This window comes from Hippocampus guttulatus, chromosome 20, assembly GCF_054856545.1.
Source record: "Hippocampus guttulatus isolate MCC_2025c chromosome 20, RoL_Hgut_1.0, whole genome shotgun sequence".
Taxonomy (NCBI): domain Eukaryota; kingdom Metazoa; phylum Chordata; class Actinopteri; order Syngnathiformes; family Syngnathidae; genus Hippocampus; species Hippocampus guttulatus.
The window spans coordinates 7,143,385-7,169,713 of record NC_141280.1 but is presented as its reverse complement, the minus strand read 5'-3'; the positions used below and the strand labels follow the sequence as shown (position 1 = coordinate 7,169,713).

General features: G+C 45.8%; 2 protein-coding genes across 5 annotated transcripts in view; both read right to left on the bottom strand.

Moving 5' to 3' along the window:
- The window catches only part of LOC147187808 (syntaxin-binding protein 5-like), a 52,587-nt gene extending 45,409 nt beyond the window's left edge, over positions 1–7,178 (bottom strand). For 3 of the 4 annotated variants that reach the window (XM_086100609.1, XM_086100608.1, XM_086100610.1), the window contains exons 1-3: positions 6,710–7,162; positions 6,446–6,622; positions 3,661–3,758 (exon numbers count right to left, since the gene is read on the bottom strand). In XM_086100609.1, the coding sequence (XP_085956735.1) occupies positions 3,661–3,758; positions 6,446–6,613 (266 nt within the window). In that variant the 5' untranslated portion in view covers positions 6,614–6,622; positions 6,710–7,162. Of the gene's footprint in view, positions 1–3,660; positions 3,759–6,445; positions 6,623–6,709 lie in introns of all 4 variants that reach the window. The other variant, XR_015097686.1, reaches the window with a different exon arrangement.
- A 9,143-nt stretch (positions 7,179–16,321) lies between these two features.
- LOC147187807 (androglobin-like) overlaps positions 16,322–26,329 on the bottom strand; it is a 29,974-nt gene continuing 19,966 nt past the window's right edge. Inside the window, exons 23-33 of the mRNA XM_086100423.1 lie at positions 25,849–25,980; positions 25,595–25,748; positions 25,266–25,453; positions 24,918–25,123; positions 23,971–24,128; positions 23,159–23,261; positions 21,712–21,854; positions 20,652–20,807; positions 19,951–20,222; positions 17,367–17,550; positions 16,322–17,245 (exon numbers count right to left, since the gene is read on the bottom strand). Of these exons, the coding sequence (XP_085956549.1) occupies positions 17,111–17,245; positions 17,367–17,550; positions 19,951–20,222; positions 20,652–20,807; positions 21,712–21,854; positions 23,159–23,261; positions 23,971–24,128; positions 24,918–25,123; positions 25,266–25,453; positions 25,595–25,748; positions 25,849–25,980 (1,831 nt within the window). The 3' untranslated portion in view covers positions 16,322–17,110. The remainder of the gene's footprint in view (positions 17,246–17,366; positions 17,551–19,950; positions 20,223–20,651; positions 20,808–21,711; positions 21,855–23,158; positions 23,262–23,970; positions 24,129–24,917; positions 25,124–25,265; positions 25,454–25,594; positions 25,749–25,848; positions 25,981–26,329) is intronic.

The following is a 26,329-nucleotide window of genomic DNA, read 5'->3' as shown; positions in this document are numbered from 1 at the left end:
TCTTTATTCCATGCAGCCCACCTGACTCGGTTTGTATTTACATGGAGCCACACGAGCATTAGCTGTTGGGAACAATTACCGCGCAGGTTGCTGACCTCACAGGCATTGTTTCTGACATCTCATACACACACAAACACGCACACACACATTGCATGCCTTAATTTGAAATTGTACATACAGTGGGAAAATAACAATCCCTGTTTAGTATTCTCTTCAAGCAGTAGCCATCATTGATAACCTCGCATGAGGTCATCAAGACTTTTATCCTCGGAAGAAATTAGTCACTCATGAGCAAAGATGACGTGGAGCATCCCGAATCACAGTGACTCACGTGAAGACTGATGGCACGGCGAGCACGTGCGCAACGTTCCCTCGGATTAAGGCTAATACCTTCCCGAATCTTTTCATTAAGGGCTTTGGAATTATAATTCAAAAGTCTTATGTCTCACTTAAGTGTGCGCACGGCCCGTGCCACTCGTGGACAAGATCGGAACTGCTTGGGAGACAAGTGCAGTCATCCCGCAGACCGCCATCCTATTTGGCTCACTTGTCCAAGTTAAAGGACTTTAGCAGACGCGCTTGTCAGCGGACGCTGTGCCTGTAAAAAGAGCGGCGGCCAAATTGTTGCGGCACTGATGCAGCACAATTTGTTTTCCACTTGTGACAAGTGGCAGAGCACAGGTCGCGCTTGGGAAAACCCCGAAATATACTTTGATTACGTCGCTGTTAAAACGCACGCACGCATATACAAAAACTGCTTGCGGGGAGCGGTCAGCGCAAGTCAGAACTTCTCTGCTTGCCTTACGGTCTGCTAGCTTAGTGCTAAATAGCATCCATGTTGCTGTGCAATAACCCCTTCAGGAATATATTGAACACGAACGTTGCAGCATGTTACATTCTTTATCCTTTGCGAAGAACAACTAATATGAATGCCAAACTGACGAGCTGAGAGTACATCCGTCTTATACTGCCCCCAGGTGGCCAAGGAGGGCACGCCAGAAAGAGCAGCACAATGGCTTTTACACACGATTCAATCATTTTGTCTGCACTTTCACGAACAATTAATTTTTTTTAATCGCTCAATCCAGTCACAGACAGGTAATGTAAACATCTGTTTCCCCATTCATACGGTCTGAGTAATCCCCCATTAAGTTTCAACTTTACCGGATGGATAGATGCACAATGTAGCACATATTTTATCGCTGTTTTAGAAAACCAATCTCTCAAGGGCATCAGTGACAAATTGAACAAGTCAATCCCAATAAAAATATTCAGACCACACGACAGCACTTCCGAGTGAAAACGCAACACGGTATGAAAAGTGAATCCTGAGGAGCCGTAACCGCACGCAGATCAATAGCAATTCTATTCGTCAAGCCGGGGGGAGGAACTAGTCGTCCTTCCCCTCCATCCACACAAAACCTACGGGACAACGTCCTCGCATTTAAGAGCACCGGCCATCAAACACGGGGCACTTTTGGGATGGGATCACAAGAAAAGTGATGGGCTTTACTGCTGTGGAGGGGATCAACCGTTCATCTCAAGAGAATACACACACGCGCACACACAGACGTTGACACACATGTACACACCTCCTGTTCCTGCTGTAATTCTCAGTGCTGTGCCACAGTGCCAGCCCGAGGCTCTTGATCTGCCACTTCCTGTAATTCTCCGCAGGGGGGAGGGGGGTGGAGTGGGGTGCCGCCAAATATCCTGGCAGCTCAGAGAGCCACACACAAACCCGTACACAATTACAGCAAAACACACAGGGGAAAAAAAAAAGGACTCCTCGGAGAAATGTGTGTACCAGCTAGTTTATCATCGGCTACACTCTGCCAAACCTGAAGTAGAACATCCAAATTGATGAGCTCCAACAGTGCATTTGGTACCTGCGCCGTCAAGTGGGGATGTAATCAGATTAATCCACCCATTATGTGGCAATTATAGAAAGCATCAATTTGACAAATAAACAGAAAAACACAATACAACAAGAGAATTACACATGGGGGCATTTAAAACAATCACGCAACTTGACCTTGAAGTCCCTCCAGCTAAATGCTAACCCATAATGGAAAAACTCCATAAACAAGCTAGCAAATAGCATCTACTGCATGTAGCCGTGTTTTCACCCTTAAAGCAACGGATATTTGAACATAATGCAGTGACAGATGTTGACAGACAATGTGACAGTACTTGCATGTATTCTTTGTCCTCCGCAAAAAAACACTAATCGCTTGACTGATTAGTTAACAGGTTTTTGAGTTTTTTTAAAATTAATTGGCTGATTAATCGTTATCAAAATTTTATTCTTTCAAATATCTCTCAGGCCATGACTAAAAATAATGCAGCTTCGCGAGTCGCCTTCAAAACTCTTTTTCGTTCCTGTCTGCACGTCTGTGTTGGACTGCCCTCAGTGGCCACTTCGCATACACCAAAAGGAGGCGCAATTATTTAACCACAATGTGCAGAAACAGCCTCTTTGCTAATATGATTGAACTAGTATCAGACCGCACAATTGATTTTGAAAGCAGTCGGCTGATTACAGTGGCTAAAATCTGATTGACTACACCAAAAAAAAAAAGGCATCCACCCACCACTGCTCCAACCGCAACATGAAGTCTTCATTACGGCTCCATTTGTGCGCACTGCACTGCTATCGCTGCCATTAGATGAGCAGACAAAAAAAAAAAGAGACGCACGACTCCAACTTGACCTTGACTCCGATAAGACTTTTGTCTGAGCCGGCAATCTGTCAAACTCCAGATACGTCCCTCGGTTCCATTTCAAAGCGGCTGGTACTCAGCCTGGCGGGAAGTGAAAGGCAGCTCGGAGGAGCGTCCCACTCACTTACTGTTTAGTTTTTCCCAGTCGGCGAGGTGCACTGTAATCCTCCCTTGTTCTTGACATTGTACGAGCACAAAACTGTAGGTCCCGTCACTTTTTTTTATTTTATTTTGGCCTCTTTTACTGCCGCTTCACCGCTCTATTTGTGAACTGGGAGCCAGAGAAGCCCTGTGAGACACTTTTGTGATTAAGAACACTATATATAAACTTGACTTGGCTTGACACTGTCTGTTCAGCAGTCCAAGCGTGGTTCTATTCCCGCCCGTGGATTTATTTCCTAACCTTCACATCGCAGGTGAGCAAGCCTGAGTCGAAGCGGCGGCTGCCAGCGAACGGCTTGCGATGGAACGGCCAAGCCATCAGCTCTCGGTCACGCTAATGAGCTGGCGCGTAGTGTTGGACAGGCAAAGGTACACACGGAGGACCTGTAAAAGCAGCCTGACAGCGGCGATCTAGCCGGCATCCTCTGAAGCCGTACGACTCCCCGCGGCGGCGTTTGTTTGCAAGCTGTCGTCGCCGTTTGCCACCGCGCTCTGCTCACACGTTAATTTCGCGAACTTTTTGGGGGTTTCTGGCATGTGTACTTGCACCATGTATTTCAGTCTAAATACAGATACTTGTGTAAACAGAAAAATAGAAGTCCTCTTCAGGTCCATTGCTAAAGGTAAAGTTTTTTTTTTGTTGTTTTGTTTGAATACGTTTTTGGAACACTGCACTGCGGACGTTCACTTACCCACCGACAGTTTCCAGGGGAATGCCGGGATTTTATTACTCCTCAGGCGTCACAGTAGGGCAACCGCGCCTTAGAAAGGATACAGTCTGAGCGCTCCGCTCTGAGTGCCGATGGCCAGGATCTTTTGAACGGGGTCGAACGCCATGGACGACGGCTGGTACGGGAAGCCATGGCGGACGGTCTGAGCAGAGACGGGAGAGTTTCAATTAGCATTTGACAGCTGCGGTGTTACTTTGGGAAATTATAGTGCACACCTGGTTGCGGGGGTAAACAAACACAGCAGATGGATGTGGAAGTGGAGAAGTCAAAGGCTGTGTTCGGAATCACTGCTTTTCCAATGAGTTTGCCATTTTGTAGCGCTGTTCGAACGTGTAGTGTCAATACGTATGAATTTAAATGTGATCGTCTACCAGAGAGTGAGGAGAGGTGTTCAATACGTTTAAGACTGAAAACAGAGGTGCACCATATGTAAAAATCCCGATTTAGTGATCAGAGAGTAAGAAATGAATGAATCTGAACACAGCCCATGTACATTTCGTTCACACTGATATTTGGCTGGGCTATTTAGGATACTTTTATAATCATGGCCCTATTTTGAGATTCCTCCTCTACCGCACCTCTCTGGGGGGGGTTTTTTCCTCCTGTTTTTTTTTCTCTCCGTCACCGCCTCCCACATGCAGTGGTGATTAAATCCCAAGATACAGGAAATCCGCAACAAACACAAGAGATTTTACCTGTATTTTTGTTTTTGTTTTGCTTTACCCCACTCTGCTCCTCTGTAGGTGTGTAACTGTGGCTTTATGACATCAGTCATCTGGCAGAGGGCTGTGTTTTGTTTGCTCAGTGGCAGACGGTAAAGGATGTTACGTAAGGGGAGACAAGTGCATGCACAGACACCTGCCGTCCTCGCAAACGAGCCGTGGTGTGAATTGCGCACCCCGGCCACCGCATTAGGTACACCTACCTGCACGAGTGAACGAGAAGTGTTTGCCATTCACATTGGTCGGGAAGTATTCATTGAACAATATTTTGGAGTGGGCCTGGAAATGTGTGATGCTGAGAAGCAGGTAATGCAAGAGTATAATTTTGTGCCTCTTTTTCAAGCGATTCACATCCATTAACGTAGCCCGCTTGCTCTTTCACACGATATAACTGACAAAACGCCACAGTGGATCTAATTATTCACATACACACAGAATGTGCATATCTGTTTGCACATCCACAAACAGAATCCATCCCTTCGCGTAATGTCATGTAATAATCCGGCGGTACATTCACATGCACAGATTGGAAATGCTCATTTGTCCATTCACATACACAGTGTAAACATCTGTCTGCCCATTCACATATACACACACAATGTAAACATCTGGCTCTTCATACACATAATGTCTGTATTTCCATTCACAGCAGATATACACAGATAATGCAGCTTGATAGCCCCCCTCCCAAAAAAGCCCCCCAAAAATACGTACTTTGATGTCAAAATAGTACCATAGGTCTCATGGAGGTTTGATGAACTTCATTGAAGAGAAAATGAACTCATTCACGGATTGGCATTTTCAAAGCAGAGCTCCCCACAAAGTTGACTTGGCTGAGCCCATGTGACCGTGCGTAACTCCAGGGTCTGAACTGGATTCAACTATCGAGTGTGTCACAGCTAAGGATGGCCACAGCAAGTACCCTCCTATATCGATATCTTCTACTCAAAAGCTTTGCTGATCTCAAATCCAAAGTGTTGCCACACCACCATCGAGCGGGATCTGGTAGTCATTACAGTGGTTGGCCAACCTGCATTTCCGACAATCTGGGTGAGACCTTTTATTCATGCCGAGCCGTTGAAAAACACGTGACGAATATGTATATCGGTAGCAGTAAACGGTTGTATTTGCGTCTGCAGCAAAGTGGAGACTTTTGAGGACTGACAACACACGATAACAGCGGAAATAGGTTCTTCTATATTCCCTTATGTGAGTGTGGCTGTATTGAATCTGTTAACAAAAATAATTCTTCTAATAGAAGCAAGAAAGCCGGGCGAGTGCAACCGAGTGGAGCCTGTGGCGCGCTCACTCCATGTTAGTCTGTCACCATTTCAGACGCACAAAGCGGAGTGTAAACGTTAAACAACCGTACCTCCTGACTTGACACCACAGGACACAGAGGCCAAGCAACCACAGAGCGTGCGGGGCGCATGCTGCATTATTAACCCCATCCACATGCTGTTATTGTGGATGCTGGAGTCGGGGGGGGGGGGGGGGGGGGGAATAAAGGACGAGTGGGAGTGGTGGGGTTTGTTTCTTCTAATTCCACTTAAAGTACTCACTTCAGGGTGCCATCAGCCCCCACCCCCCTCCTCTTCAGCTCCAAAACGGATCAATGACATTTGGGGTAAAGTATGGAGGGGAGAGATTGGTGAACGACGGGACAACATATACACTCTGTTCCAGTGATATCCCATTCCCCACCATTCCGCTAATCCAAAGCAAGCTGATTATGCAAGAGGGGATCAGCGTGGCCAATCCCCTCTGATATGACAGTTCACGCCGCAAACGGGTGCACGCCGGAGGCAAAAGCAACATGGGGACCCCTGATGTAGTCTTTTTTTAAGTAGCATCAGCCGGGTTGGGGGCTCACCGTGAACTTTAAATGCATTTAATTTCCTGTGACATGGGTGGGAAGGCCAAGAGGGTTTGACACTATCCCCTCTTCCCCATGTGGAATTCTTAAAAATCTCAAAGCAACTGTTGTGAAAAGCATAATTCTTCAAATTTAACACAAAAGTACCCCCCCCCTCACACTTGTGCTCTATGCTGACAACATCCTATACATTTCCAACCCCACACCCACCACCCCACATTCGCTTTTTACCTTACAGAGCTGGAAATGCTCAGACTGGAGCTGCTCCTGGACCAGATGGTTCTCTTGCGGACCCACTTGGACCATAGGGTTGGAGGAGGAGATAGCGGAGGAGGACGAGGACGAGGAGGACGCCTCTTTCAAGCCGTCCAACACCTTCCTGATGTTGAACTTCTTCATTTTTTGTCACTGCAGAAGGGAAGAGAGCATACGCTGGGTAATAGTGGAAGTGGAAGCAGGTGAGGAGAGATTGGGTGGGGGGGGGGGGGCACTTACATGCACACGTAGTCTCTCGCTCTCTCTTCCTCTCTCTCCACCTGGTAAATCTCACGTTTTAGTGCGTGTTTTTCTGCAAGATCTCCATACTGCAAGGCTCGAGCCACACAGTCTTCTACTCGTTCGGCGATTCAGTCAGGAAATCTTTTTTTTTTTAAAAAAGAGCAATGAAACAGAAAAAAGGAGGAGGAGGAGGAGGGAAAAGGGACGAAGCTGCAGAGATGCTGATGCGTCGGTCGGTGCGGCGATGTGCTCGGACCGTGGCCCCACTGCGTCTCTCCGTGGCTCGGCTCGTCCTCCTCCGCTTGCCCCCTCCCCTTCTCTCTCTCTCTCCCGTTCTCCCTCCCATGCGCATGCGCGTCACTTGGACGCAGAATCCCGCCACCTTGCCTCTCTGCCCCCATCCCCGGACCGCCCACTCTCACTCACTCTCCTTTTTCTTCCAACGACCCTAACCTCTATCAATCCATCCTCATCCGCTCTCACGCGCGCTCTGCTGATTCCTGCTATGTTGCGGGGAAGTGGACCAGGACCGCACGCCGCAACCCCCGCCACACCACCACACGTGTGGGTCAGTGAGAACGGACAAAAACTTCATTACTGGGCTTAACCCTTTCACGCACACCCTGTAACCTGATAACATGAGCTGTCCACTGTAGTAACCGCTGTTACAGACCCTGAAGTCAAGTTTGTTTCTAAATATGTACACGTTTGAAGATAATTGCTGAACAATCTTAATAAAAATAAATAAATAAAAACAAATGATATCAACTGCCAGTCATCTTCAACGTGGTTGCTAATTTCCAGTAGAAGTCGACAGGCAGTCGAGAGCCGCTTGTTGAGAGTGAGTCCAGACTAAGATTGAAGTCAGGACCAAAACAGACACTTGCAGAGGTTTGAGACCCGTTCAAGATGAAGTTCATTGCAGGTTGAAACTATTGTCAACACAGAGACTTTGAAGGTTTCAGATCAAGTCAGGACAAAGCTTAAAGTGGGTTGAGACTGTAAGGGAAATGACTTTGAGGTTTTCAGACCAAGTCAAGAGATTGAGGAAAGCTACTTGAGACTACATGCATACTTCAGTTTTCTACCATAATCCTTTCCAGAAGGCTGTCCGAAAACCGATTGGTTTGAAAACCAAAACCACGCTCTTTGAAAGAATTTTAAAAAAGATCTTTGACACCTCTGCTCACAATGGAACGCTACACGAGGAAGCGTCACTTCCTTGTGTAAGGAAGGCGAGAGGAGTCAAGTGTCAGTTTGGTCGAGAACCGATTTTTGGTCGTAATCCGAGGCATAAAAAAAAAAAAAAAAAACCCTCTAAATTTTTGGTCGAAAATCGATTTGGTCGAGAACAGAGATGTTCGAAAAGCGAGGTTTGACTGTATGTGAGGAATGAAGGAATTTAGACGAAATAAAGACCAATATCAGAGGTTGAAAATCCTAGAAAAAGTCCAGATCGAGACCAAAGTGGAATTAGACCAAGTCAAGCCTCAGAACAAGACCAGTTGACAATCTGTGCGTGCGAATGGTCACATTTTAAGGCCTAGGTGAGGTAAAAAATGTCTCTAAAAAGTCACGGTTGAGCTGAAAACTTTGGTCCAGCTGTTTACAGTTTGTGGTCAGAGATTACGCGCCCCCCCGGGGCGTCTCACACCAGAGCGGTACCGACACCTGTCAGGTCACCCGCGATGGGCAGGTGTCTCCCTTGCACCCGGGACGTTGGGAATGCAATGTGGAGGGGGTGGGAGTGCGCCCTGGTGGAAGTAATAGAACACCTGTTCTCATGCACCCATGCCACATATGGCGATGCCGCATTTTCCGTCATGTTTACACGCACGCCCGTCACAAGTGGGCGAAGGGGGGCTTTGAGGCGACGTGAACATGAAAAGAAAAAAAAATCATTCTTCATTCACTTGGGTCATTTGCATAACGAAGTGAAATTGACCATACGTATCGCCTCCATTCCGAGGCGGTATTGAGAATATATTAGGCGGAAGAACAAAGAGGTTCTTTGCGTGTGCGCGAGGATGTGAGAAAGGGGAGGACCATTGGCGGGGTGCGCGTTACATCAGTGATTTAATTTAGCGCCATTGTGTGGCAGCTGGGGCCATTCATCTTGCCGCATTATGTGTACAGCTCCCCGACTGCCGTGTTTGGACGCTTTGATAAGGCTTCCCGCGGCGGAGGCTCTTCGTTGCGGCGTCTTGGGGAAAGAGCCAAAGTGGTTTAGGAAGGAAAAAAAAAAGCGGTTTGGGGTTATTGTGCGTGTTTGATTTATGACTGATCCTAATTGGCTGATCGCGAGCCAAATTACAGAGACACTGACCCATCGCCTTGAATCAATGGCTTACAGTCAGGTGCGCCTCGCAAAAATCCTTCACATGACCTTGAATCACCGAACAAGCATGATCAAACTCTACCCTCCAAATCTCGACAATCGCGCTGAATCTGACCACTTTCTCACCCCTGCCGATTGAAGTCATCAGAAGACACGATCATCAGATGGCCCTGAAAGACAATCCTGAGCGATTTATCAAGACATGATGACACTTTCAAAGTGTCCACTTTTCACATGTTTCAAGTTAAAACGGCGACGTGAGGACTAAAATGATGTTTTTTGCTGGTGAACGAATGACCAAAATGACAACGTGTGAGGCCCATTTCAAGGTCTCATACGAACGACTCTTCATTTATGACTACAAAATCTCCTGAATCTGGTCATTTATTTCACCTAATTCCAGCTGCCTCTTCCTCCTCACGGAACTCACTCCCACTTCACACCTCCAGAACGTGGGATTGATATGATGCCTTGTGCTGCAAATTTCACTGTCCATTCGCAGTCAGGATACTCAATGTCACCGCCGGAGTGAACGTCACCATGTTTTCCAGGCGCACATTTCTGCACGTGATGCCGATCAACATTCCATCTGGCAGGTTGACTTCGATCTTACAGTAGAAATCTTTTGGGGGCATCTGCATGCGTCATCAGCGCAGAACATCCTTTCCCTCGGTAGATTACAACTCCACACAATAACTCGGGGAAAATACGCAAATAAGGAACATTCCGTTCCATGATGCACATGAGCGGCGGCTAATCCAGTGCTAATTCCGGGGGCAGAGGTTAGGCAGGATGAGCACCGACATGACAACGGGCGGCGTTCGGCGATGGCTGCATTAGCGTGGCGCCTGCTCACTTTGCTAAAAATTCAATGCGTGCGGTGACAAAAGCCGGGCTTAGGTGGCCACAAACTAGCCAATTAACACAGAGTGCTGAAAATCTGCACATACAGCCTCGAGTGTTGCCTGTGAAATTGAACTTAGCTTTCCAAACATTGTCATTACTCACAGTTACTTTGTGATTTAACAAGGAGGGGGAATACTTTTTGAATTGGGGACAGGTAGTTTTGCATTTTTGTTGTTGTTGTGCCTTAATCAAATAAATTGGCATTTAGAAACAGCATTTTGTATTTCTTTGGGGAGTCTCTATGAGCTCTTAAAATTGTTTTGATAAACTGAAACCTTTGCGTGTGATAAATATGCAAAGAACACAGAAATCGGGAAGGGGGCGAATACTTTTTACACGGCGCTGTTGGAGAGGATGCAAGTCAGTGGCAAAGCGCGGTCGCTTGCCAAAAGTTTGGCGTTCGGTGCGGAGGTGTCAAACTCAAGATCCGACTCCCCATATATTTTATGGAGCCTGCCAAAGCAAACTGTGTGTCGACTTCGTGCTACTTGCTAAAACCTGTAGCAAAATTGAGCACCACCGTGTCCTTATTCAGCCACTGAAAACTATCATCAAATGAGGCTGAGCACTCCTGACTGACGCATCCCCAGCGCCACCGTGTTGGAGTCCTCGGAGCTCGACATCGTCGTCGTAGGGCATGTTTGGCCCCCTTAGCGACACAGTGCTGTCTGGAGAAAGTGGGGAAGAAACACTAGGAGGTCACAGCGGGTGAGGGTTACGCAGAGTTGAGGCGTGGTGTGCAGGGAACAGAAGGCCCGGGGTTTTCGAGCGTCACTGACAGCTGGAGTTAAATCAAGCGAATTGCAACGCACCTGAAAGCGTCACCTACTGTATATGCCCGCGAGGCCGTGGCAAGCGACCAAGTGGTTGATTTGAAGCACTAACAAGCGAGAGAGGACCGGCTGCGTTGCCACGCGCAGACCATAAACAAGACGCTTGCGGACAAGACGGGGGGAGGGGGGTGCGATGACGGTCTCGCGCGATCCATAGTGACAAGAGCGCACTGCGATAACGCGAGCGCTAAAAAACATAAAAGGCAGACACAAAACTCACAACGGTCCCGGAGGGATTTGAAGTTAATGAGCCGTTGCCGAGGAGCCAGCGCTCGACACGCGATAGACGCGGCGTCAAACATGCACGCAAATGAGTCGGATAAAGAATCTCTGTGACATAGCTGGTTCACGTCCCTCGAAATAGGAAACCTCCTCCTGCCAATATGCTTTCATGACTCGTGATGGCAGGTATAAAATGGATGATGACTTGTTCATTAAAAAAAAAAGACTTAATACAATTAAACAGCTTAGTCGCAGGACACTTACAGAGGATATTAAAAGTCTACACACCCCTATTGTAATGCTTCTTTGTCATTTAAAAAAAAATTGACGAAGTTAGGTCATTTTAAATGTTTGTTCACCATTAATAAAGTGTGGGGGAATTAGGAATAGTTGAACATTACAAATCCTTCAGGCTTCTTAAAGAGAGCAAAAAATATATTTATCAGGGAGAAAAAAAAACAAGAACAGCTGAACTTTATTTGAGGTTAACCACATGACCTCAATCTTTCTTTAACTTTCCATTTGAAATGTTTCATTTTAAAAGGTGGAACGTTTTTTGAAATGGTGTATCAAAAACATGAGAACAGGTCTGTGTCAACCACTTTTATCTCCTGCAGCCTCGCAGGACCACGAAAGAGGGACATATGGTCATGACATCTGGGGTGCAGATCGCATGAATTGATGAAGTGATGGTCCAAGCAACCAATTTCAGGTAAAATAAGAAGAGGCCCTGGCAGGTGGATAGTGAAGCTATCATGGCGCCATTCATCCATCCATTTTGTGCCACTGATTTATTTTTTAACTGTCCTGTTGAGTTGCTTGGTTGTGCAATAATGGGGAAGGGACACTCAGACAGAAAAGAAGTTTTTATCTACTGAGCATGAGGGAACTGGGAAGGTGGTGCCACACCCTGTGAGGAAGAGACAAACAGAACAGAAGCAGGCAGCGATGCCGGTGTCTGGTAGGAGCAGCTAAGCAATGCCCTTAACCCCTGTAAAGAATTTCAGCACAAATGAGAACAGTCCAGGAAGATTAAGTCATCACAAAGGCTGTGGATAACAATTGGAGATCGAGATGCCCTGCACCAAGCAACTACACCCCTCAAGGGAGTCGTGCGAGTGAAACGACATTACTGCAGATGCATGTGAGAGTTGTCTGGAATTGTTGTGCAGGTAGAATAAGGATGGAGGGAGAGTCCCAAAAGGGATATGCAAGCCCACAGAGATGAGCACTTTGCAGAAGATGTAAAAAGAGCGCCCCAAATGTCAAACATACACTTGGAAATGTAGCACAAATGGAAGACTTGACTGCACGGGAGCAGATGAATAGTACACGAAATGCTGGAAGAGAGACAAGCATGCAACGAGTACTTTCAAAGTAAAACAGGAAAGAACTGCACCATGTCCGGGAGGAGTATGTGGTGGTGCAAGGTAGAAGAGAAAAGCAGGGACAAGAAAGACTATAATCACAAATGAAGCACCAAAGACCAAAAATCGAGATGGGTAGAAATGATCGAAACTGCAGTGTGCGTTTGTGCAGTTTGTGTTTGTGTGGATTTATTTGCAGCAAATAGCTCAGGGCAAGGCTGCGACGTGTCTGCTCGACTGCATTCGGGACGCCACAGCTGGTGCCCGTTCCGATAAGGCGCTAATCTGACCCACTCATGTAGTGGAGCAGATGGACACCACTGTTGAAGGAAAGGGCAGTGCCAGTGCTGTCACGCTTATGACACAGAAGCTCTGGAAGGACTGAGTCAAGGTTCTGTGAGGATTGTTTTTTTTTTCTGTAGCCTTGAGGATTTAATACGAAAGGTGGATCATGCTCTTCTGTGGCGATACAATGAAGCGCCTCATTGACGAGAGCAAAGGCCACTTTTGTTGGAAATACACGGGACCCAAATGCGGTGCCCTGAAATCCAGTACACCCATCCAAAAGTCACGAAGGAAGCAGGAATACCTCTTTCTCCACCTCCACAAAAGACGTAATGAAAAAGCACAATGAACAACTATTGCAACCCGCAGGCCTCAGATGGTAAATTAAGCGGTGCAATAATCCTCCCGGAGTTGCTACTGCGCAAACCAATCCAGCGGGAGGAACCGGCGAGCTGACATTCCCTGGGCTCTGGTGTGTAAACGGCAATCACGGAATTAATTTAGTCGTCTGCAACGCAAAAGCAATCAAGCCGTGATTTGAGCAAACGCAATGTAGCAACTTGAGCGTATGCATTCCCCACACCCCACCCCTTTATCTCTGTATGACCACATCTGAAGAAACTAAAACTGCCAAGCAAAAGCGGGAACGTAGATCAGCTGCAGCAAAGTCACTTCTCTATTATTACCACAGACAATTTGTGGCCGCTGTGACATCATGCACCGGGCTGTTGCTTTGGATCGCTGCCATCTCGGGTTGATTTAAATGAGACAGACAGGTCTCCGCGCACAGAGGACATTTGTCATTTAAGACCAAATCACATAAGCCTCCCCTCTTACATCTTTCAAGCACGTGAAGGACAGCTGTCAACATTTGACACTGTCAAATGCTGATTGTGCACGCAGCCAGATTACACTTGGTCCACATCCCCACAGATGTAGAAATACGCTTTCCTCAAATGCTGATGCCATTCAAGCCTTCAAATAGGAGTCAGTTTATCTTCACAACTAAAAGCGAGGCAAGGGAGGATCTTGGGAGACATTGATAAGTGGGAACCCAGGGGAAATAAGGAAGATTTCATAGCAAAACTAATCTGTTAGTGACACAAAAACAATAAATAAAATAAAAATAAAAACAGGAATTGGGCAGTTCTACTTAATGACAACTACAAATGGCAGCCGTGTCCTTTGTGGTCTACTCCCGATCTGAAGTCATCTAGCTTGTCTTACAAACTGAAACACACCCCACCCTCCCCAAATAACATAAACTCTGTGTCTACAGGACTTGAGTTATGTGGTCTGACGATGGCGCGGCTGGAGGTCGGCCAACGAACAGCGCAGAGACAGTGAAGTCAATGAGAGGCGATTAAAGGGAGAGGAATTGCCCGGTTTACTAGAATGAGGTCGCAATTACGTTAGGAGGTCTGCCATTGTGTCCAGCCTCCAGTGCTGTCTGCAGTTTGTGAAGTGTGCGCTGCAGAGGGTGTTACACAGGGTAATGTGAGGTTGGGATTACAAGAAGAAAAAAGATTGCCTTTTTGCTACCTATCGCAGTCTTTAGCACAGATCGCACGGGGGGGGTTCTCCTTGAAAGGTCTTGCTCATCTGCTCACTTCTATCAGCAGAGCCGGCCTCTGAGGCCTGACCTCTCGGTATATTCACTCGCAGCAGGGTGGCATGTCCAAAAAAGGGGCCAACATTGCGGCATATTGAGCGGGGGCGAGTAAAAGCACCTTGTATTCACACCCCATTTCATCCCCAAGGATGCCTGGGTGCTAGATTATTGATCTGCAAAGAGAATTTGCAGAGTCGAAGGCCACTGTTTGCTCCTTTACAGCAAACGGGAGTCACTGCTGAGCATTTAAAGCTAGGAAATATGATATCACAGCACAGGTGTCCAGGAGGCATCCGAAACAGATGCCCGAACCACTTCACCTAGCTCCCCCCCTTCATGCAGAGGAGCAGTGGAACAACTGTGAACACCTCCTGAATGACCGAGCTTCTCACCCTGAAGCTAGGTGAGTTCGGGCTAAATCAAAGAAGTCTGGAATAGCATAACATATCCATCTAAAACTGAACCATTGCGGACATTAAGGCATGATTTCAGACCGTCTGAAGGCAATGGGAGCCCCCGTGGCAAGCCAGCAAATTCCTGAGAGGTAGACCGCCCTTTGCCGTGCGTGTGGAAATAAATCGATTAAGGCAGTTTTGAATTATTATCTCCTAAATGAAAAGAGAATTAAAGACCCACCACCGTCCCCGCACGATTCAGGGAATGTGTATCCGGTTCCCTTTAATTGCATCATCCTAATATGTGGCTCCATTGAAGAATCCAATATTTTCTTATTACTTGTGGGAAGTCAACTTGCATGCTTTCCTTTCAAGGTTGCACGATCCTTTTGCCCGCCATCTTTGCGTCGAGCCAACAGCCGCCAATTATCAAACAGCCTCTCCATTAATACAGCCAATTGCAGTGCAAGGGTAATATCTCAGGCAAAAACACAAGATGCACGGTCCAGCCAGTGATCCCTGTGTACACTGTGGGGAGGTAACACAGAGGGGTTTGGATGAAAAAGCAAATATTATTTTATGTAAACGAGGTGCTGGGGAAAGAAGCTGCAGTGTGGAGACAAGGCAAAGCTCAGTGGCAGGATGGGGAAGAAACGAAATGGCGGCGGAATCAATGAGGCCTGACAGAGTGGAGTGAAATACACATCAAGCAGGAATGGGGCAGAAAAAGGCCCCGTGAACACACTTTGCCATTTTGGGACATAACGGCAGCAGAATCACATCGTTGTACTTGAACGTGAACGTCACTCAGACATTTTTTTTTCCTTGGGACGAGTGCAATTTCTGATGGTGACTGCATTGCGCATTTCACACATTTCACATCAACAATTACATTACCGCTTCCTTCCATTGAACAGATGTTTCCATTCTGAGCATCTGTTCTATGGAAGGGGAGCACAGTGCAGGCATCACAGTGACAAGGTAATAATATCTACAACCACTAGGTGGCACTATTATCTCACTCATTCCCAACCAGCACTTTTGCTCAACATATAAAGAATACAGTAATAGTAACTAACTCCAAATTAAATCAACCAATCAACACGTCATATAGATATTAAAACCCCAAACAGCCTTGCAACTATTAATCTTCATAAGATTTACTTACTTGGAGTCTTGCGTGGGGTGGAGGCAGGGCGCCCACTTATATATGAACCGACCAATCAATCAATCAATCGGCAGCTGGCAGGAGGTTGTGTGAACAGAGGCATGCCTTTGGGCCATCAAGTCAATACAGTGACCTTCGAGAAAGCAAACGGTTTGCAGAGTATTATCACGTTTGTGGGGGCGGTGGATGCAAGGCCGACTATGTCTCTGCGGCCTCGATACAATGGATAGTTGACATGTAATCTGTTTGAAGTTTGGTTGCACACAAACGATACGTCAATACAAGAGGGAATTATTGGAACAGGCAGATATTGACAAAAACAACCCAATGACCTCCTGGAATCGTTCGTTGTGCTCCTGCTCCGATGTAGACTTCACATCGGAGATTGCCTGAAAATTGACTACGTCATTTCTTGACCACCTGTGGACGGATTACAATTTTTTTTTTGTTCTGATTGTTGCATGAAAGATTACAAAAAAAAGGTCACAAAGTATTGTGTAATGGAGTAACTATAATTGTCAAACAACTGGTTGACCTTTTTCTTTTGTATGAACATAACAGTAATATCAACATAAATACATTTTAAAATAGTCTTCGTTGTATAAACATAAGATATAGTTTCAGATAGTTTTCATTTTTCTTAAGCATTTTTGTTTTTATTTTGTGAACAAAAATAGTTTCTTTTTTTCCCCCATTACCTAACTGCAGACGTGTAGTTGTGTACACGGTACTTTTTTGGGGGGGAAAAAAATCACTATAAAAAAGAAGAAATAATTTTAAAAATCTGGAATACAGTGAGAGCCCAAATAGTTGAGCCGTGATATGGTGATGAACAACTGTACAAGAACAACTGTACAGTAAGTTGATTTTTGTTCAGTTTGTTTTGTATTTGTGCAAGAGACTGACAGATTTGCACATTGCTGAGAACTGTCACTTCACAGCCAGAAGGAGCCGGTGTTTCCACTGACAGTCCAAAACTCATTCATTCTACGCCTTCACTCGTTTCCCCCTGTCAGCTTTTTCTCAAAGACTCCATTTTTAGTGGTCATGCTGAGGTCCATTAGTTGTAATACTTTGGCACACTGTGGCTGCCTATCTTGACTTCTTTGCTCCAGTCACTTGTCAATCGATAAGATGCTGTCAATAGCGATGGATTCGCATCTTAGCGAGTGAACGCAGCCAACGTAAAACCCTGAGCGGTGTTGTCTTGGCTTCAAACAGACTCGCGTGAGGCCAAGTGGGAATTTTGTTTCGCATCCATGGAGCGGCCAGTTAGGTTTCATCTACTGCGAGTTTATCCTCCCTCCTTTTTATGCGGTTATTAAGCCATTTGCGGGTGTCGTTGGATTTTTGATTCTGCTGCGTGCGCATGTCGTGGAATTTCTGTTGCTCCTGGACCATCGCCGTCTGGAAAAGGATGCAGACAGACAGCAGAGAGAAGCGTTTTGAGACAAGCCGAAATGATGGCTATTTTCACCGGGACTCAAAACGACGGCTGCTAATGTCCATCCGACGATGGTGAGGTCACCTGCTGGTCCTCGTACTGCGTCAGAATCCCTTGCATCCGTTCCCTCCTGGTGGTGGCTTTGCGTTCGCGCTCCTCCACCAGCAGGTCGCGTTCCATCTGGTAAGCCTGGATCTTTTCTAAGCGCTTCTTCCGCTGGCTGTCCTCCATCTCGGAGTTCAACAGGACTGGGGTATCATTTTTTCCTCTGTATGAATTACGCACGGACCTTGTTAACATGTCAGCTGGTTCGTAGAGGCATGATCAGAAGTTTTTAAGAGGGTGTAAACCACGGTTATAATAGTTTGGGATTTTCATGTAGTTCGTTTTGAGTTTGTTTGACTTTTAAATTGTCTTGATTTTTTTTTTAGAGCAGTTTTGGAAGTTTTCATTAGTTTTCAAAAATGCTTCATTTGATTTTAGCTTTTATTTGTTTTAGTATTGTTTTCTTTTTTTAACGATAGAACATTTATCAAGTACAAACGATTGTTTGACTTTCTTTCTCCTGTACAGACGTCCAGCAAGCAATCGCGTAATAAATGCATTAGAAACGAACAGAGCTAAGAAATTTTAGGGTCTCAATTTAAATGTTTATTTTTTTGGTTCTTCTCAAATGATTTGAACAGTTATTCACATTTAAGCTTGTGCCTGCATGCAATGTACTTCTTGTTTTCCACACAGGGTGGTGCTGCTCTTCATACAAGAAAATGGAGGGATTCTACAATGTAATCTCAGAGCAGATCAAATGGGCGCAGCAGAGCTTTGATGAAACGTAATGCATGTCATCAAATTTGATATCGTTTGTCATTTTTTATGACTACCCTCAGCGACACTAAAGTCATGAAATATTAGATTTGTTTTTAAATATTTAGGTCCTTATTTTACAATTATGGTCCACAGTAACTATTGAATTCTGGAAATCAGCCTGTTGTGACTTGGCATCATGCAAGCTACCGTTGTTTTCATAGCACAGTAGTGGCATTTGATTGACAGTTGAGCGAGGTGCGTGAATTACGAAATTTTCAAGAAATTCAAACAGTGCGACTTGGGCTCATTTGTTCAGCTTTTTTCGATTTATAAAAACATCCATTCATTCGTTTTGTTTTGGGGAGGTTTTTGAGAGCGTGCCTTCTTTCAAACCAGCGCAAGCAGCAGGAGAAAAGGAAAATTTCACACAGGAAGGCCAGAGTCATGATTCAAACGCTTTGCCTAGCTTAGCGTGATTCATAGAAATAGTGCAGTGGCTGCTGTATCCTTTTATTGCCCTCATCTTCAATGACAACATTTTGGACTGTGTGGTCCTATCACAAAGTGATACAGATAGTTTGGCGTTTACCACTTCGACACTAAACCTTACAATGTTGGACACTTGCCGGATCGGACGGGCAGCCATGTGTATGCTGTGTGAATGCAAATGTGGCAGGCAGATGGGAGAAATGTGCAGCGGAAATTGTGGCTTCACAATCCAGGCTTTATCTGACACGCCTGGCCGTAAATCCCGAATGACATCGGTGCGAGCGTTCCTGCTTTAAGGCTTCATTGTAATGCCACTGAACGATGGCACAAGAGTGTGTTTTCGGTGTCTGTCTGTGTGTGATAAGAAGAGGAGAACAAGAGGGAGGCAGTGCCAAAAAAAAAAAATGGAGGCAGTTCGCTAAAGTTTTTAGTTGGAGGAAGAGAAAAGTACAAGTGGCCATCTGAGGTGCAAACATAGATGGAGGAGGGGGGAGAAAAAAAAGTGTTTGCCTTTTTCTGGAGTTAATGATGAGGGGAAGCCTGTAGCCGTGCTACTGAAGTAAGAGTTAATGAGCATTGGCCAGTGTGAACTATTTCAGCTGAGTGTGTGTGCGTGTGTGTGTGTGTCATTTCGCCTTTGGACCACTTTGCAGGCCACATTGTCGGCAGCCATTAACAGCTGCACACACACACACACACACACACTCACGGAGGGGGCGGGTGACAGGAGAGGGCACATCTCACTGACGCGATGAGCTCAACGGGGGTCCTGAAATAGCTTTTTGATTAAGAGACCCAAATACCGGCTCATTTGTCACGGCCGGGGGATGGCCTGCGTGAGGGGAAGGCGAGGTGGTGGAAGGCTGAGTTGATGACATGAGAGACAATGGCGCAAGCCCTCTGGGATGGAGACACTTCCTTTGTACTGTCGCTGACTTGACACTTTGGATACTGACGAGCACAAAGCGCGGCAAGATCTGTCAGCATAGTACACGCGCACAACTATAGTCAAGCTCACTAATGAAATACATGTATTGGGAAAATGTTTCATGGCTTGGAAACAAATAGTTGTCCACTCTCCTCAGCATTCTGCCTTTCTCTGCATGACACGCACACATCCACGGCTGACAACCAGGTACTCTAAAGTGGCTACTCCAGGACATACAGTAGTTCTGGGTCTTTGTACATTTTTTCCAGTAATTATCTTCAAATTAATATGACGCATTTGAACAAATCGCTGGATTTACTTTGTGGAGTTTTTAGTTGAAATCTTTTTCAGGGAAATTAAGCAGCACTCATTTTGCATCAGGTCTTGCAGATAAAGCAAATGTCCGGATAGCAAGAAGAGACACGTTTTAGCAGACAGACCCACCTGATGAACGGTGTGTAGTCCAAGGGAGGAACAACGATGCTTAACAGCTGTTCAATTGGAATACTGGGAGCGTCAGGAGGAATCGGGCTGCAGCCGTCATCTTGTGGAGAACAAACATCAGATTGAAGGCAAGATGAAGTGGTTCGAGTCCGCGGAAGCCATTTTGTTTTGTTGAACCTACCCGATTCGGTGGAGGACATCTCTGGAACTGGAATGTCACCATCTTTGGGGGGATAAAATTGACTGATCCAGTTGAGACGTAACTGCCATGCCTGCAACAACACGAAAATCAGGACAAAAACAGGAGAGTAACACAAGCTACGGACAAAAATATTGGGACAGAGCTACAGCATATCCGGTATATTTCTGACATCCTTCCTCTTAAAATCAAAATTGACCGCAAACATTCCAGATAGGAATGTATATCTGTATTCGGCCAATACCCGCTTATTTCAAGGCACCAGTTAGTCATGAAGTCTGCCGATACCAGCCACCGATACTTAAGGGAGAAAAAAAAATGACATTGTGTAAGCCTTCATAATGGTATCGAACATCCAAATTTCTAGATATTTGACATCTCGAACCACTGACACAAATGTCCAAAATGCCAGCAATAACGGAGTTGCACTCCAGGGGTGAACTAAGGTAGAGCGTCCCAATACTTTTGCCTACCTTCCCGACACAGGCAGCCACTCGGTTACCTTGGCAGCGCGGCCCGGCTCAGCCGCCTCCCAGGCTCTTTTAATAGCCTTGATTTGCTCGATTCGCTCAACATCCTTCTTCACCACAATGTTCTCAGCTTGGCTCTTGTCGACAGCCACACGCAGCGTGTAGTTGGCCTTGGTCAGGTCAAGGCCCTGCACATGCACGCACACATACACACACGCGCAGAAAAAAAACAAAACACACACCGGCACAAACGCATCTGAAGGTCATCGCACTGCCAACGCGTGAGTCTGTCTCCTTCAATGAGCAACTCTGCCTGGATTGAGATTTTTCTTTTCTTGATGCAGCGCTCACCGAATATGTCATTGTTCAGTTAATTTATTCGCAGATCATGACATCGGCAGCTTCCAACAACGCAGTGCCGCTAATGAAAGAAAACATATTCAAATGGGAATGCGCTGCAGAGAGCGGGTGCACTGGGGGGGGAGAAAAAATCTGCCTTTCAAATTTGATTGCATTTAGGATTAGATGATTGGCAAACAAGAAGCACGTCTTCACATTCTGTGTTCATCGAAAGGGATGTTCGAGTCCACAATTTTGACAGACCAGATTAAATTTTTTGTTCAGACCGTTGCTACCCTTCCACAATCTTTCAACTCTATTTACTATTTGAGCACACACACAATAAAACAAAATTCATCAAAAATACTGTATGCAGTGTAGTGTCTGTGTCTTGAAGAGGCGGAGCCTGTTTGACAATGGCGACTCTGTATGTAGGTGTGTGGCTGTGGTCTCTACTTTTAGAGAGGACCTCAAAAGGTCAGTTAACATTTTATTTCTCTCTCCTTGGCGGCACGCAGTTGGAGGCATCAAAGTCAAACACAGGAAAATTCGCCCACGTTCTCTGTGTGACACACACTCAGGGCTGACAACCAGGCACTCTTAAGCTGCCGCACCAGCGAACTATCTGAGGGGAGATGTGTTTAAGGAGCGGAGGCAAAGCTGGCTTGTTAACTGCATGTTGGAATTGCCAAAGATTCAAGTTTTTCAAAAAGAAGCGATTCCTGCTGTAATTTTGCTGATGTTTTTAATTACCGTTTCTTCTCTGGAGACAGATGAGGAGCTGCCGTTCCTCTTGTCATCTTCGCCTTTTCGGTTGCCTTTGGGTGTGTCCGTACTTGGTTCATCACTGCCCGACGTGGCAGAAACTGATTCCATCAATTCCTCAGGAAAGAACACTGCATTTTGCAGAGGCAGAGGTTCAGGGTGCCATTCTATTTTCTCAGCTTTTTTTTTTTAATTCCAAACCTTGGAACCTGATATTCAAGTGCATTTATATGGCACCAATTCACAACAAAAGGGTAGGCTAGAATACAGGACTTTCCACAAGGTGACAGTATTGTTCAGGTGTTTTCAAAAAGCGAGGACTTTTGCTTGTCTTTAAATTGGCACACCTCAAGAAATGTTCAAGTGTTCAACTTTGAATAGACTGTCAAATTGTTGTCCATTCTTTTCCCTAAAGAAAAAAAAAAGGTCTTCCTCAGGTGTTGTTCACGATGGTGCCTTGACAAGTACCGTTTACCTGCCCATTTGTGTAACCTTTCAATATGAGCAGCAGCATGTGTTGTGTATGCATTTGTGTGCTAGGTGGCACTGTTGCACTTCCCAGCTAAAATGAAACGGTGGCAAAAAAAAAAAAAAAAGGCTCCCTGCCTACAACAATCCATCATTTAGCCAGGCAGGACTCCAACTTACTCTCATTGAAGTCATTTGGAAATTCAGCACAATGCCATTTTGTGATAATAAAAGCCACATACGATAAAGGCTGATATACTGTACAGGTGCACACACCCGTTAAATGAAAACAAAACAATGTTTATGTGCTAAGCACCGAGGGCTAAAGCAATATATCCTGGGGATTGCAGGCAGCTGCGCATTAAACTTGCACGCGCTACTATTTGGCTTGTTAAAAGCGGGGGTTTCGAAGCACGGCGTGGCGTGAGCGAGCAATGTAGCATATAGGGAGCACGATCAAGGGCACAGCCTCGCCGTTGAGACGTGGCTTAACTGGGTGAAATTAATTCACTTTCCTGCTGAGATATTTCCCAGGGCACCGGAAAAGGGGGGCGGGGGGCACGAAGAGCAAACTTCATTTGACTTCCCATTGACCCACTTCCTCAAGCCTAGTGGAGAACCATAGGAGGCTTGTGTGGTCGCTGGTCGACAAAATTCATGTATCCACATATAAAGTAACTTTCAAGATAAGGGAATGAGCAGAGAAAAAAAAGAGCAGCAAAGCAGCTGTGAAGGGTGCGAACGTCTCTGGTGCACCGACGTTGACCTGGCCTGTTCGTTAATTCAGAGGAAGCGGCCAGGCTGAGCTGAAGTCGACGTGATTTTGATTTGAGCTACAAGTCTTGAGGAGCCGCTAACTTTTATTTCTATGATGCGGGTGAGTCAAATACCCACACATGCGCGTGCACAGTGCTTTTCACGTGCGACGTAGGATTTGGAATGGGCTTACTGTACTGTAGTCCTTTACCTTGGGTTTCTTTGAAACTGAGCAGATGGGCGAAAGCCAATTGGGACTCGTCCAAATCCCAGCTGTGGTGCAGTACCTCTGCCCTCAGCAAATACCTGTGATCCTGTCATACATACAAAAAAAAAAAGTCAATGTGAAATACCGGGGGAGGGCGATGCATGGCAGACAAAAATATCACGCAGAGGATATTTAATGTTAAAATTGCTGAAAATCACAGTAAGGACATTAGAATGAGCAATACCTGTACTTTTTTTTTTAAACAGCTCGTGCTCAAACTGCCAAAAGCAAGCATCAAAATGTCTCCCGTGGCTTTCTGCAGCGTGTATCATCGCCTTAATCACAGACGCCTGTTCTAATTGATCAGTGGTCTTAAGGACTAATCAATACTGTATGCGAATGACTCCCGCCTGCAGATGCTTTACTGGATTCGTCATGATCCCTCTCATTACCGTCCACGCGGCTGCTCATTCTTCATTAGTGGCTCTGCATGTGGTGTTTAATCAAAAAAAAGAAAAATCATCTCCTGCGTGTGATTATTAATCGGCGGGTGAAGCGATTACTGCTCCCTGGCAAGTGCTGCAAAGTCAGACAGGAGCAACTAAAGTGTCCTTCTACTTTCTGCTGCTCTCCTCTTGTGTGAGAATGTGAATTGAGTGAGTGGGTGGGTGGGTGGTGAAGTTCATGTATGTGTGTGTGTGTGTGTGTGTGTCTGCAAGTAAGGTGCTATCAGTATCTGGCAGTGAAAACTGGATATGAAGACAAGCAGAAAGGAGGAGGATGAGGAGGAGGAACGTCCACGCAGTCCGTGTTACCGGCGCCTTGGTGGGCGGCGGCAAGTTGTCATCTTCGCTGTCTGATTTCCCCGACGTGCTGCTCTCGTCATCTTCGTCCGTGCTGTCATCTAACACCTTGATCTCGTCCTCCTGGACCGGGGGCGTGTGCTGGTTCTCCTCTACCGCGCCACTGGGAGCTGTAACGAGGAGAGCAAAGGCCTGAGTCGGAGGAAAATAAAAAGACAAACGTCGCGCCCTGTTATCGCAGCAGGAAGTGCAAAAAAGAAATTAAGAGTTGCAAAAGTTTCTCTCTGATGGGTGGGGGGGAGGGGGTGCTATCTGAGTTTAGTTCGTTCTCAGGACAATACAGTGGAAGCCCCAATGTAGAACTAAATCTTCCATGGCACCGGATGGCTTGCAAGTCATTGCATCAAACTTGTTTTAAATAACATTTTAACATTCCTAACTGTCACACAAGTAGAGGTGCAACAGTTAATCAACAGCTATGGTTAAACGATTATCAGATTGTTTCAGAATCGATTCATCGTTTAGAGACCTTGTTTGATATGAAATTGGCCAAATCCTTTCATCAGTAAATATTCAGATATTGTAAGACATTTAATGCTCAATGAAAGCAAAGTGATTTTCTTTTGTGTTGAATCAAAATGAAAATTGTTGTTTTGCAAAACAATAAACATGTTTCTGTAATGTGTGTATTACGGACCAAACCAGCACAAAATCAAAGTTTATGTTTGTGCATTTTCTGTCGCGTCAAATGGAAATAATGTTGTGTTTTTAAGAAAGGAGGTGGAATATTTTTTTTATCTGATTACCGGTAATTAAAAATTGTCGGATTAATGGATGATTCAAATAATCGTTAGCGACAGCCGTACAAACAAGTACAAATAAGAACCAACGTAAAAACCATCCCTTGTAACCCCGCCCTCAAGGGAAAAAAATGAAAACACTCTCTAACAGTCCCAAACCTATTAGCTCCTCCTCTTCTTCCTCCTCCTCCTCCTTCTCTTCGTTGGGCAGAAAGCTGGCGACGGGAATGACAACGTGGCCTTGGCCGATGGCGCTGGCAACCACCGTCTCTTGCTCCAAGATTGACAGACGTATCTTGACATAACGGCTGGATGTCTGAAAGTGAACAGTGCCGACGAGAGGCACGGTCACCTTCAAAGTATAACTGCGGGGAGAGAAAAAAAATAACAAAATTAAAATCACAATTGCCATTCAGGTAACATGAGCAACACAGTGGTTATATTTACAGGTTGGCTAATCATGTTAAGAGTTGCAGGAGGACTACTGTCGGTGTTTCTTGGTCTTACCCACATATAATATTGTTATTGTTGGGAATGTAATAATCCTGGAATTCCTGCACGGCAAACGTGTTGAGTGGAGGCACGTGGGACAATTTCGGGAGAGGCTCTCGGGTGGCAGTCAAGCGCAAGGTCCACTTGGCGTTAGCGGGTGGCGATTCAGGTGTGACGACCTCGGCGACAAACGTGTAACCCAGCTGCAGTGGAAGGTACAAAAATAAAATAAAATAAAGATTTGTTATCACTGCGACATCTATCACAGTTGTAAAAGTACTGCACTTGAAAATGTGGTCTCTGGAGAGCACGGTGTACACAACTCGTGAAGTAATAAATCAAACCTCATTGGGTTGATAAAGAAGGGGCGGGACTCTTGTGATGAGCTTGCTTAGCTCTTCTCCGGTGTCGTTATTAATGACGTGCAGGCGAGAATACGAGACCGGACTGTAGACCTTTGGCAACAGTAACGTCTCCTTCGTAAAAAAGAACACCTCTCTTCACACGCATACAACATGGAGAAAATGAGCAATTCAATTCAGAAGCAATCATGGAGACTCAGAGATGGGGAAAAAGAGCATTGACAAATTTGTCCAACCTAAAGACCAAGATCCAGGAATTGGGTTTGTCCGGGAGGTTGACGGAGTAGTCGGTGAAGACGACTTTGGTCCATTCATCCATCTGACACGGGTAGATTGTGGTTTCCCTGTCGGAGAGCTCAAACATGTACCTGTGCAGAAGGGAAACGATATTTTAGGACACATCAAAAGTCAACCGTTTTCTGCAGCGCTTGTCCTCATTTTGGCCGCAGAGCGGAGCTGGAGCCGATCCCAGTTGACTTTGGGCAAAAGGCGTGTTACACCACGGACCGAAATAGAATAAGAAGCTCTGGCCTGGCAACACAGTACAAACAGCAGCAACAAAGCGAGAACAATAAGAAAAAAATGGACAAAGGGACCCTCAACTATGCACTGTGTTCTCTCTTTCTCCACTTCATAAATTATTGACCAACTTTAAAGTGATGACACTTTGCTGAAAAGTGAAGGTTTTGCGGATGCGACGATTCCACCCGCCTCGAG